This window comes from Glandiceps talaboti, chromosome 23 (assembly GCF_964340395.1).
Source record: "Glandiceps talaboti chromosome 23, keGlaTala1.1, whole genome shotgun sequence".
Classification (NCBI taxonomy): Eukaryota; Metazoa; Hemichordata; class Enteropneusta; family Spengelidae; genus Glandiceps; species Glandiceps talaboti.
The window spans coordinates 1,181,922-1,196,408 of NC_135571.1; the positions used below are offsets into that span (position 1 = coordinate 1,181,922).

A 14,487-nucleotide genomic window follows, 5' to 3' on the forward strand; every position below is an offset into this window, starting at 1 on the left:
ATTTTCATAGACAATAATGTCATTCTCAAAAATTTTGTAGACAATAATTTCATTCTCAAAAATTTTCTAGACAATAATTTCATTCTCAAAATTTTAATAGACAACAATTTTCATTCTCAAATTTTTTTAGAGAACAATTTCCCAAAATTTAACACCACTTTATGATCAAAACACAACTTTTCACTTTAGTCACAGTTAAGTGACATGGCGTTACAATATACTTTCAAAAGCTTAAAAGCCCAGATAAAGATTTATTCAGAGTGCTGCAAGATGTATTATTCCTGTTAATGGTGTCACTGTACAAAGTCCCTGGACAAATTCAGTATTTACAAGACCTTTCTATAAATAATCCTTGTTAGAAACAACCTTTTCAAAATGTCGAAATGTATTACTTAGAACTCAGCTGTGTGCAATCAGTTAGGATGTGTGTGTTTTAGTTTTTTTTACAGTGTTTTGATATGAAATAACCAAGGGATGATGTCCAGTGGGGTTGTTTTAATAGTAAATGTTCCAGAATGATATCGATGTTATCTGGTAAAAAGTACTACAAATATAGATGGATGTTAGGCAGTGTATGTTAGAGGAGCGATATGTAATAAAAGTACTAGAAAGACGATATCCAATGAACATTACTAGAAGTGTGTTATGCTATAAAATACTAGAAGTGTGTTATGTGGTAAAAATACTAGAAGGATGGTATCCAATGAAAATTACTAGAAGTACATTATGCAGTAAAATACTACTACAAGGGAGTTATATGGTAAAAATACTAGAAGGGACGTGTTCTGCAGTGAAAATACTAGAAGGGCGTTCTGCGGTAAAAATACGAGAAGGGCGTTTTACAGTAAAAATACGAGAAGGGCATTTTACGGTAAAAATACGAGAAGGGCGCTATACAGTAAAAATATGAGAAGGGCGTTTTACGGTAAAAATACGAGAAGGGCGCTATACAATAAAAATACTAGAAGGGCAATATGTGGTAAAAATACTAGAAGGGCTGTGGTAAAAATACCAGAAGGGTGTTATGCAATAAAAATACTAGAAGGGCAATATGTGGTAAAATACTAGAAGGACAATGTATTCAATAAAAATTACTAGAAGTGCGTTATGCAGTAAAATACTGTAGAAGGGTGTTATGCAGTAAAATACTGTAGCAGGGCATTATGCAGTAAAAATGCAAGAGGGGCATTGTGTACTACCAGTGGAAGAATACTATGCAGTCAGGTACAGTGTATGTTAGCCAATCAAAAGTACTAGAAGGGTAAAAATTCTCGAAGGGTGCTAAGCACTACCAGTACAAGAGTGCCATGCAGTAAAGTATAGTGTACTGTAGAAGAACGTTATGCAGTACAAGTGTGAGAAAAGCTATGCAAAATAAAAATACTATGAGGATTGATATAGTATGTAAGAATTAATATTGATAAAGTAGCCGAAGAACATCATACAATTGCAGACATTAATCAACGCAAACATAGTGTGGTTAGCTGCCATTTCAGATTTATGCATGGCTATTCATCATTTTCACTCACAAATACAGATGAAAGATTCTTTAGCTCTGATACAATTTGTTGACAACTTCTAAACAGTTTGCCAGAGCTGTTCATTTAATTTTTCCCGTAAATGTTACCGTCAATATTACCTGCTAGACATTTGCATTGATAGGTTAACACTGAACATATTTGAATGTAAAAAGTTATGGTTATACCTTAGTGGTTGGTCATATCTGTCAGCGGTATAGCAGGTTGAAATCTTTATCAGAAGTTTGATGTTGAAGTAGGTGCTATGTTGATTTCAGGCAGGAAATCTAATCACATGACCTTGATGACAGAAATTATGTCTTTTACCCTGAATTTACGAGAACATAATGTAAGGCAGGTTGAAATCTTTAGCAGAAGTTTGATCTTGAAGTAGGCACTATGTTGATTTCAGGCAGGTGAAACTAATCACATGATCAGAGTGTAAGATTTCACCACGATATCAATGACTGATAAAGATACTTGATAAAATGATGACCTTGTACTAAATCAGTGTTTCACTTTTGCTATGTTATAAGCATTTAGAGTGCTAATGTTTGAATTCACTCTCAAAAACAAATGCGATTGGATTTATTTTGCAATGTACTGTGTTATATATTATACGTTTACCTACATGATGCACAGGGTGTACAATATGTGAAGATTTAGTCGTATGTTTCACAAAACTGTTTTTAAAAAATTGTTCAAGTTACAACTTGAAGGGGGCACAAGTTGAGTGTACATGTGGTTATAGGTGTAGTCTTTACTTGCATATTTAATTCGTACTTGCTGTATTGTACTGGGGTATTGTGTGTGCCAGTGGCATGTCAAATTGGCTTAGAGGGCACACTGGTCACCACATAGTAAGAGATAGAGGAACACTAATTTTGGTTCATCACTAGAAATTGTGTGTATCAGTGGCATGTCAAATTGGCTTAGAGGGCATGTGCACACTGGTCACCACATAGTAAGAGATAGGGGAACACTAAATTTTGGTGCATCACTAGAAATTGTGTGCCAGTGGCATGTCAAATTGGCTTAGAGGGCACACTGGTCACCACATAGTAAGAGATAGGGAAACACCAAATTTTGGTGCATCACTAGAAATTGTGTCTGTCAGTGGCACGTCAAATTGGCTTAGAGGGCACACTGGTCACCACATAGTAAGAGATAGGGAAACACCAAATTTTGGTGCATCACTAGAAATTGTGTCTGTCAGTGGCATATTGTCAAATTGGCTTAGAGGGCACACTGCATACTATGAGTACAGCTTATATTAATACATTCACAGATCTTTTAATACCTGTTCAAGGTGTACAATATTATTATGTTATATTCATTATATCTGACAAAAGAGTTTAAAAAACCTGTTACTGTCAAAGCTTAGCCCTACAGCTTTAAAGAAACAAGTAGAACAGTATCTTATTTTTCATTTGAATTGTTCTTGATAAAACTATATAGTCCTACTATAGATTAATGAAAATCCAGAATTGCATGGCTATATATAATATTACCAAGTAGGTTGGTTGAGATGAGATCTTTTAACCTTAGGGGTAAATCAAGAATTGGATTACCCAGAGATTGAAAGTTTAAATACATCTGTAGGGATTGTACGTGTCCTTAGGCAGTACTAGTGTTGTTAAGGTTTCTGTTCTGAGTGCTACAATTTAGCATTAGATGTCTAAATACACACAGCATTCAAAATGTATAGAGGGAAAAACATACACGACTCCTTAACTTACTCATCAATGATAAATGTACTCGGCCCTGTGATTCTTCAAATTTGTTTGATGTTACTAGAAATACAATTTAGATTTCAATATACCTTCTTCCTTTACATCTTATAATGCTTATAAAATTTGATACAAACGGAAACAGTGGTGTCATTTCTTGAGTAGAACTTAAAATAGCATTTTGAGAGAGGAAGACAAGTCTTAACCCATGAGATCATAATTATATTGTATTGATGTAATATTACATTACTGTTTCCTCACTCATGTTGTACTGATATGTTATGTTAGTGGTCTCGCATCCAATCTTCACCCTAGATTTGTGTTGTACTGATATATTACGTTAGTGGTCTCTTCACCCTCAGTTCACGTTGATCAGATAGGTTGCATGTCTCTTTTTCTTAGACTCAAGTTGTATCGATATATTGTAGTACGGTCTCTTTACCGTAGACTCAAGTTGTATCGATATTTTGCAGGGTCCCTTTACCGTAGACTCAAGTTGTAGCGATATATTGCAGTATTGTCTCCTCTCTCACAGACTCGCATGTTTTATTGATATATAACATAAATTAAATACTGGTCTCTTTACCCTATACTCAAGTTGTACCGATGTATTACATTGTGTCTCTTTGTCCTACATTGTACACATATCTAGACTCATCATACCAATATTTAAGATTTGTGATCGCAGATCTTCAGATATAAATCAAACTACCATAATTATGTGATCAGATAAGAGTAAGGATATATATGTAAGTGGTCTAAGGTTTTCATGATAGTAGAATGTATATTGTACTATTTGGAGGGATGTTATACTTTCTGAAATTTATTCATTTACGGGTTATGAGATAATTTTTACACATTGAAAAATACAATTTTATTTATATTATTTGTAAGAATAAGAATAATGATTAATTTTAATTGCTATGCTGGTAGAATCAGTGTTGTATTTTTCTTATTGAAAGACATTCAAGTTCTAGACATTGATTAATGTATGAATTTGAATTCAGACTGTAAGATATATGCTGAAATAATCAAAGGGGAAATTCTACTCCATAAAATAAAATTCATCTTCATGTAAATTCTATACTCTATGAATATTCATGACAATATGAATATTCATGACAATGTGAATATTCATGACAATATGAATATTCATGACTCCTAAGTGCATATCAGACATTGATTCATGTTTGAGTTATATTACCTTCAGATTGATACTCATGAATATTCATTGATCATCTAATACATGTACATGTCAGCTGAATACCCTGTGAAATTGGACCATTGCTAGAACAATTCTTGTAAACCAGAGCTGCTATTTTTTCCATGACACCTGTCTATTGACAGTGCCATAAGAGAGGCTGTGGTTTGCGACGATGTGTAAAATCATGAAATGACTCACCAGAACCAAAAATTTATGAAAATGTCTTTATTTCCTAGAGTGGTTTAGCACCTTTGAAATATCTTTTAAATACACCAGTAGTCCAAATCACATGCCTTGAGGGGTCCTATGCTACAAATATCTATCCAGTAACTTTAGCATTCTTATGTAAATCTTTGTTTCTAAGGTGACATTGACTGTGATTTATGAACATTTATGAAAGTTTCCCCGAGAGAACTCTGACATCTTGCAAATAAACAGAATTCAACATATTGGTCTAAACTTGCCAAACCTACTTACATGGTGGTTGTGACAGCATGTAATGTGAAGTTACCATTGAATAGCTACCTTCTTGCTTGCATGTTTACTACAACACACCTTGCTAGGGAGAAGAGCGCCCTCAAACAGTATTTTCATGGTAGTCTTTTGTTTTTATTATAAACTTGCAAATGACTCATATGTTACTAATACATTCAATGATCCTTTTGGTCAGTGATAGATCAATGAGATCACATTGCTATCATGTGGTATTGATATTATGAATTGTATTTTTTTGTTAATCATATCGAAACAGTGACCTGAGTTTTTATTTAGCACTTCCCCAAATTTAGTCTAGCTGCTACTGGTAGACCTTCTGGCTTTCTTCTGATACAATACAAGTGACTGAAGAATGTCCACCCTCAATAGTAATCGACCATAGGTCTCTTGTCTAGCAGCAAGACTGTAATGCCAAACTACTCAAAGTATGTTATAATTATTACCCCAGGTATGGACCAATAGTAGCACAACAACCTTCTATACTTCAATTCCCCAGGGAGTACCATACAATCCATTACAGCTCCTGTAAGCACATGGGATGAAATTTGAGATTCAATCAATCGGGCTTGAAACCATGGTACACATTGACTTATTGTTCCCTGTTCTCTTTTTCTCTTTATTACAGTTTTCTACTGGTGCTAATTTGTCTTATATTCAGTGTTTTGTCAACAATAGAATCTTACACAGAAACTGCAAATGGTAGTTTATTCTATATGGTAAGTATATACCCTTTAACAGTCAGTAAACTTCTTTATTTTTGCCAAATATTTCATGTCTAGTAAAATCAATAATTCAGATCTTAAAAAAACTTCAACTTAAAGAGTAAGACTTAAGTATTTTGTCCACTGAACTGTTGAAAATGTAGTTTATTGTGAAAATTTTATTGTCAGTCAATTTTACATCCCCCTGTGTCAGTCAATTTTACATCCCCCTGTGTCAGTCAATTTTACATTCTTGCCAACCTTGTTGTACTGATTCGTAACTCATTTGATACATCACCAATGTGGTCATATCAATCTCAGACAAATTTATGGCCACCCATCACTGTCAACTTTTCAACATATTTAGTTTCCATATCATAATTATTTCATTCTTATTAAAGTTAGAATTGCACCTCAAGGAGATATTTTCCAGAAAATGGAAGTTCTTAAAAATCTCTCCAAACTTTTGGGGTTTCACCATCTTGTTTTCAAGGAAATCATCAATCTTTTATCCCTCATAGAGTTAACAAACTATTCAACGGCCATATTGGTATTCAGCAGCCATATTGGATTCTAAAATGACTTCATTTGGTATCCTGTTGACCTTTAGTTGACCCCCTTTTTTTCTTTTTGAATTGAACAGAGAATAGGTTTGACTTTTCTTGTACAAAGTTAAAGGAAACTTTTACAAACCATTTGTTTTAGAGAAGAATTTCACATTAATTGTAAAAACCTTAATCTTAAAATTAAGGAACATTTGAATAATTCTATACCATACTATGTATTGCTGTATGTATGTATAGTGATTTGTGTGGCTAGTGTTTGACATTTTCTTAAACTTTCTGTTTTATTTACATGAATTAATGTATTTTTCATATTATTATTATATATTAAAAACATAAATTAAAATATTATTATTACATAATTATTCATGTATATATTTTAATTTGTAGGAAGTGTTTCTGGTATTCTTCTTTGGTTTTGAGTATGTAATTCGTCTTTGGTCTGCTGGTTGCCGTGGTAAATATGTCGGTGTAAAAGGTAGAATACGCTTTGCTAGGAAACCAATTTCTGTTATAGGTAAGAAATATGGATTATGTGAATTTTCAAACTTTAAAGTTTTAGTGTTAGGTAAGGTAGGTGTTAGGTTATGTCTGTAGGTTGATGACATCACTGATGTTGGTGCTACAGAACTAATGACATCACTACATTTGGTGTTTAGCATACCTGATGACATCACTGATGTTGGTGTTACCGTACTATTGACATCACTGATTTTGGTGCTTAGCATACTTGATGACATCACTGATGTTGGTGTTACCGTACTAATGACATCACTGATTTTGGTGCTTAGGATACTTGATGACATCACTGATGTTGGTGTTACAGACCTGAGGACATCATCAATGTTGGCGTTACAGAACTGATGACATCACGTGTGCGAGTCTTTGAGAATTGGAAAATAATATGATTATACACCCTTGTGCTTTGCCATATAAAACACAAGGACATCAAAGGCAATTGTAGATGTTTTTGACTCAAATTAGAAGGACCACAGAATTAATGATTATAAATGCAGTTGTTGTGAAAGAGAATAACAAGGATGTAAATCCAGTATTTTCTGGCTGAACTCATACAACTTGACTTCCATTTATATTATTCCATATACCATGCACTAAAACTAAGTGATATGAGTGTAGGCGTATAGGAGGTTATCAACAAGATTTCATTTTAGGAATTCAGAAGTCTTTCTTGTTTTCTTTAGATCTCCTTGTTGTCACATCATCAACTGTTGTATTATGTGTCGGGTCAAAAGGTCGAGTTTTTGCTGCATCAGCAATAAGGTAAGGTCGGCCATCTTGGAAAATTCACATCATACAAAGAATTGTTTTAAAAAACATGAAAATAAGTTTACAGCTTTAAAATTTGTAACAAATGAGAGACATTGATAAATTGCCTTTGGGATTTGTTAGTTCAGTTAATGTTTAATTTAATTTCTTTGACATTTTAGACTGTATATCGTTAAATCATTGCTGTATCATGCCTGCATAGTAGCTTGAGTTCTGTAGATACCAAGAGATTATGGAGTACATTTTATACTTTGAGTTCTGTAGATACCAAGAGATCATGGCCTGCATTGTATACTTTGAGTTCTGTAGATACCAAGAGATCATGGCATACATTGTATGCTATGAGTTCTGTAGATACCAAGAGATCATGGCATACATTGTATGCTATGAGTTCTGTAGATACCAAGAGATCATGGCGTACATTGTATGCTTTGAGTTCTGTAGATACCAAGAGATCATGGCGTACATTGTATGCTTTGAGTTCTGTAGATACCAAGAGATCATGGTGTACATTGTATGCTTTGAGTTCTGTAGATACCAAGAGATCATGGCGTACATTGTATGCTTTGAGTTCTGTAGATACCAAGAGATCATGGCGTACATTGTATGCTATGAGTTCTGTAGATACCAAGAGATCATGGCGTACATTGTATGCTATGAGTTCTGTAGATACCAAGAGATCATGGCCTACATTGTATGCTATGAGTTCTGTAGATACCAAGAGATCATGGCGTACATTGTATGCTATGAGTTCTGTAGATACCAAGAGATCATGGCGTACATTGTATGCTATGAGTTCTGTAGATACCAAGAGATCATGGCCTACATTGTATGCTATGAGTTCTGTAGATACCAAGAGATCATGGCCTACATTGTATGCTATGAGTTCTGTAGATACCAAGAGATCATGGCCTACATTGTATGCTATGAGTTCTGTAGATACCAAGAGATCATGGCCTACATTGTATGCTATGAGTTCTGTAGATACCAAGAGATCATGGCCTACATTGTATGCTATGAGTTCTGTAGATACCAAGAGATCATGGCCTACATTGTATGCTATGAGTTCTGTAGATACCAAGAAATCATGGCCTACATTGTATACTTCAGTTTCATAACATGTTTTATTACTGACAACATGCTATGGACAGCAATGTGGTATAGTACATACATAAAACAAAATGTCACAATACAGCACTCATAAAGTAGTTACATGGAGAGATGTGTTTTGAAAGATTCTGTTTTCAGTATTACTGACTGGTACTTTTTAATATACTGTGAACATTATGGTACAGAATGTATAAACTCATCTTGTTCTTCACTAAATCAATTTTTATCCTAAAAGAATACTTTATAGCTGAAATCTTACTTTGTTTCTTTTTTTCTTTCAGGGGGGTCAGATTTTTACAGATTTTACGAATGTTACATGTTGATCGTCAGGGAGGAACATGGAGACTACTTGGTTCAGTAGTATTTATACATAGACAGGTAGGTGAATAAAGCAGTTATTGCCTTCTAGACAGGTAGGTGAATAAAACAGTTATTGACTTCTAGACAGGTAGGTGAATAAAGCAGTTATTGACTACTTGGTTCTGTGGTATATATACATAGACAGGTAGGTGAATAAAGCAGTTATTGACTTCTAGACAGGTAGGTGAATAAAGCAGTTATTGACTACTTGGTTCTATGGTATATATACATAGACAGGTAGGTGAATAAAACAGTTATTGACTTCTAGACAGGTAGGTGAATAAAGTAGTTGTTGAACCCCATGGGAAAGTCCTGGAATGGCATAGCTCTCCCTGAAAAGTGCTGAACACAACAGAATTGTGATTGAGATAAATCTTACTCTCAGAAAGAGTGCATTAGCTAAACTTTCTCTAACAGTACCACCCTGTTGTAGTAAGCCGTAAAAGTGAGAGTGAAAAACAACAACTTTGTCAAATTGACAAAAAACAGCTTTGATCACAAAATCACAAATATATATGTTACATTCAGTCTTTGGTCCCTCCTATTTTGCACTGTATGTCAGATTTAAACTAACAGGAATGATGGATCCACTCTACCAAATATGTACCTACTGGAGGAAACCTGGGGAACTGGGTTTAGCTTTTACACCACCTTATGCTTGAGATCACCTTTTTTTAGGTCATTGCCCCATTTCCAGATTAAGATGGTTGTCAGTCATCAAAATAATGGAAGACTTTTGATATTCAAATACACTGTAGATTGATGAAATTAAGTTTTATTGTGATCTTGCAGTTCTGATATAGCACACACACACATTTGGTTTTTCTATTTATTGACTGCAGAATGATATAATATGTCACTTTTTTGTAATTTCTTCTTGTAGGAACTTATCACTACTTTGTATATAGGATTTTTGGGTCTTATTTTCTCTTCCTACTTCGTATTTTTGGCTGAAAAAGATTATGAGGATGAGAATGGAGAGACTGATTTCAAAAGCTATGCAGACGCCCTCTGGTGGGGTGTGGTGAGTTTCTTTTGTTTTTGTTGTGAGATATTACAATGAGTCTTATGATAAGATGTATTGATATGATGAAGGTTTAATGATGTCATATGATTTGTGATTTTCATGACACTCATTTTGTTGCCTAGATACAAAACTGTATACAGACGTAATTAGCCTGATTACAGTGTTAATGGTATATTCCATTCAATCTCTCAATTTATACTAATTATAATTTCAACTTTTGTCATTTTAAATTTTGGATTTGAACCGAATTGTATTTTGCCCTTAAAACTTACCTATTTCAATTTTAACTCTCACTCACTTTCACACTTCTCTCTACATCCTTCCATATTTTCAAATCGTTTCTCTGCATCCTTTCATTTTGTTAGTAAGTTCTGTGTCTGCACCTGGAGTTCTAAGGAGAACTGGTGCATTATAAATTTACTTTATTACTATATAATAGTATATTCCTCAGTCTACCAAATTTTTGAAAAGCGTTGAGTTTTCAACTGCATGAAACACCAACTTGCTCTTACTTTTGCAGATCACAGTAACTACAATAGGGTATGGGGATACAGTGCCACAGACGTGGATAGGTAAAATGGTGGCTTCCTGCTTCTCTGTGTTTGCCATATCATTTTTTGCACTACCAGCTGTAAGTATATATATATATATATATATATTCATGAACATTTCCCAAAGTCTCTCTCAGTTTTTGTTGAGTAGCCTGGTCAAACACAATTTCTCGTCTTCCACTTTTAAGACAAATTTCGAACAAATCACTTGTCCTTCTTCAGTGTCTAACTGGATCTGACAGAATGATCCAAATTTACTGGAGGTGTTGAGTAACCAAAGTGTGAAGAGGTTAGCTTATAATCATGTCAAATCCATTTAGACATTGACGAAAGACAAATGATTTGTTCAAAACATGTCTTGTTTCTTAATCAAAAAGTAGGAGAAGATCGAGACTTGTGTGTAGTGCTTCCAAGGTAAACATTATTGTTATACAATATTTTGTTTGGTCACCATGGCAATCATGTATTCAGTTTGGTAATGACACAAGACAACACAACTAGTTCTAATATAAAAGCTCTTAATTAAAGAAAACGTTTCATCTATTCAGAGATGGCTTTCATAAGGGTTCTAAAATTATGTACATTTGTGTGTTACCTCCATCATATTCATGATAAAGTACATGCTTCACTCAAAGACCTGACTGTTTTAATGTGACTGCAGATTAGCTGGTTGTTGTCATCATGTGACTGTCACATGGATAATAGTTATCTTCATCATATGAGTATGCGAGTATCACATAGATAGAAGTATCTTCATATGACTGTCACATGGATAGTAGTCTTCATCATGTGACCATCACATGGGTAGTAGTTTTCATCATGTGACCATCACATGGATAGTAGTCTTCATCATGTGACTCATGGGTAGTAGTTTTCATCATGTGACCATCACATGGGTAGTAGTCTTCATCATGTGACTATCACATGGATAGTAGTCTTCATCATGTGACCATCACATGGGTAGTAGTTTTCATCATGTGACTCATGGGTAGTAGTTTTCATCATGTGACTCACATGGGTAGTAGTTTTCATCATGTGACCATCACATGGGTAGTAGTTTTCATCATGTGACTCATGGATAGTAGTCTTCATCATGTGACTCACATGGGTAGTAGTTTTCATCATGTGACCATCACATGGGTAGTAGTTTTCATCATGTGACCATCACATGGGTAGTAGTTTTCATCATGTGACCATCACATGGGTAGTAGTTTTCATCATGTGACCATCACATGGGTAGTAGTTTTCATCATGTGACCATCACATGGTAGTAGTTTTCATCATGTGACCATCACATGGATAGTAGTTTTTATCATGTGACCATCACATGGGTAGTAGTTTTCATCATGTGACCATCACATGGGTAGTAGTTTTCATCATGTGAGCATCACATGGGTAGTAGTTTTCATCATGTGACCATCACATGGGTAGTAGTTGTTATCATGTGACCATCACATGGGTAGTAGTTGTTATCATGTGACCATGGTTTATATCTGTAGGGTATCCTTGGTTCAGGGTTTGCATTAAAAGTTCAACAGAAGCAAAGACAAAAACATTTCAACAGACAGATACCAGCAGCTGCTGCACTTATCCAGGTAAGAACTGCTACAGAAATGGTAATTAAAAACAAATTTAAAAGTTATTAACATGAATAAGAATTAAAACTACGTCAGAAATATTTTCAGGACAGAGTGCGCTTTGGTATTACAACTGTAAGCAAATTGTATTGAATTTGAAGTATGCATTCTTAAGTGATAGCCTTATTACTGAAAACGATTAATTATGTAAATCATACAATTTAATATTCATAGAATGTTTACCAAAACTTAATCAGTGCTAGGCATTATCCTGAAGAATATCTGCACCAAATTTAGTTTGAATTGAGAAAACCGTTTAAATTGAGAAAAGAATGAAACAGACAGACTTTCATCCCTAATGTATACCCTTCCGTATGGAAGGTACAAATTATATTAAACTATAAACATGGTAGCATTGTCTAATTCTAATTTGAGCTTTCCAAAGTAGACATCAGGTATAATACTTGCCATCTATGACCAAATAAGGAATTTATACATAACTATAACCAAAGAAGGGAAACAATAACATGTAAGATCAAGTATGACCAATTAAGGAATTGCACCTACCTATTACCAAATAAGGTTAGGAGTAAACATAATATATGTTATTAGACCAACTATGACCAAATATGGAATTAATGGCTAGCTGTAACCAGATAAGGCAAATAGTAGATATATAAGACCATGTATGACCTAATATGTAACATCAATATAATAAAGTTGATGTTGACATTTCAGTGTTCTTGGAGATGCTTTGCTGCAGAAGGACACTTTGAATCAGAGGCAACGTGGAAAGTACACCTGGCACGCCCTCGGGAAAGCTTTCATTATGAGCAGCCGCCACCTCCACGGAAGCTCAGCTTGATCCGACGCAAGAAAAGTAGGACGAAAGAAACTGTCGGGAACCATATCGAATTAGGAGAACGACTCTCAGGGCCATCACAAATTAGAGATCCACATGATGTTATATTGTATAGTGAAGAACCAACAGCAGGTAAGCCCCTCACTTTATAGTCTGGTACCCCCTATTTTAGAGTGGTGTCATCTCATTACATATGTGCATGAATGATAAATGTGCGTTACTTTCATGACCACTGTGTGATCCCTGGATTATGACATCAAGTATTTCTGTTGGTTATGAGGGATGTCCCAGATAGTGATCATTTAAGCATAGACTAATTCATTTCTATGACAACCTCTGTTATCTCTATGGAAACACTTCCTCATCTCTATGGAAACACTGTCTCTAAGGAAACACAACATCTCCATGGCAACACTACATCTCTATGGAAACACTACATCATCTCTATGGAAACACAACATCTCCATGGCAACACTACATCTCTATGGAAACATGTCTCTATGGAAACACTACATCACCTCTATGGAAACATTACTTCTCTATGGAAACACAACATCTCCATGGCAACACTACATCTCCATGGAAACACTACATCACCTCTATAGAAACACTACATCACCTCTATGGAAACACTACATCATCTCTATGGAAACACTACTAACAACACCTCTATGGAAACACTGCGTCATCTCTATGGCAACATTACATCATCTCTATGGAAACCCTTGTAGTTGATTAGCTGTTACTTGCAACTCACGCTTAGAATAACTCTAGTGGTTTTAAATTAGTATTCAAACATAATATTGGATAGTGATTTAAAGAAGTAATGGTTCAGCCCCCAACTTAGATACATCTAACACAATCATGAAATCTATCATTTTGTGACTGGATAATCTTGTCTACTGAATCACTTTAGTATGTCACAGCCCCCACCCCCACATTCCTTGTTGATTCAGATCACATTGGTGGTGCCAATAACGTCATCTGTATTAACGCAGCAGGTAGATTTAAAAGCTCGGAAAAATTTGCCCCTTTCTTCTGGCTGATGTTTCATAGAAGTAAAATTGTGAATTCTTGTAAGTGTAGGCGTGAGTTGTGTCAGCAGGTTGTAGTCCTGCCCACATCAACTAGAAGCTGAGTCTAAAAAAGACAAAACAGAAGAAAACAAGGATATGTTGCTCTACCCATTGGTTCAAGTACATTCCAACTTTTCCCAATACAGAAATGAACAACCAAACTGTAACCCTGTTACTAAGGTGTGTAACCCTGTTACTAAGGTGTATAACATTGTCCACTGTTTAATGTTGACAACATGTCACATGATTAATTTGACCAGGTTTAATATACAGATATTACTTTTTGATTGGCTGGTCACAATTTGACCAGGTTTAATATACAGATATGGCTTCTTGATTGGCTGGTCACAACTTGCCAACTTTTACAGGAACTGGTAATGTTTGCAAAACTGTTATATATCTTGTTAAATTTATCTCACCAAGTAAA

At 34.8% G+C, this 14,487-nt stretch overlaps 1 protein-coding gene across 1 annotated transcript in view; it reads left to right on the forward strand.

Annotated features, from left to right (window-relative positions):
- The window catches only part of LOC144453123 (potassium voltage-gated channel subfamily KQT member 1-like), a 112,776-nt gene that overhangs the window by 92,438 nt on the left and 5,851 nt on the right, over positions 1-14,487 (forward strand). Inside the window, exons 2-9 of the mRNA XM_078144400.1 lie at positions 5,572-5,662; positions 6,601-6,727; positions 7,413-7,491; positions 8,889-8,985; positions 9,851-9,991; positions 10,515-10,625; positions 12,045-12,140; positions 12,861-13,116. Coding sequence (XP_078000526.1) covers positions 5,572-5,662; positions 6,601-6,727; positions 7,413-7,491; positions 8,889-8,985; positions 9,851-9,991; positions 10,515-10,625; positions 12,045-12,140; positions 12,861-13,116 — 998 coding nt within the window. The remainder of the gene's footprint in view (positions 1-5,571; positions 5,663-6,600; positions 6,728-7,412; positions 7,492-8,888; positions 8,986-9,850; positions 9,992-10,514; positions 10,626-12,044; positions 12,141-12,860; positions 13,117-14,487) is intronic.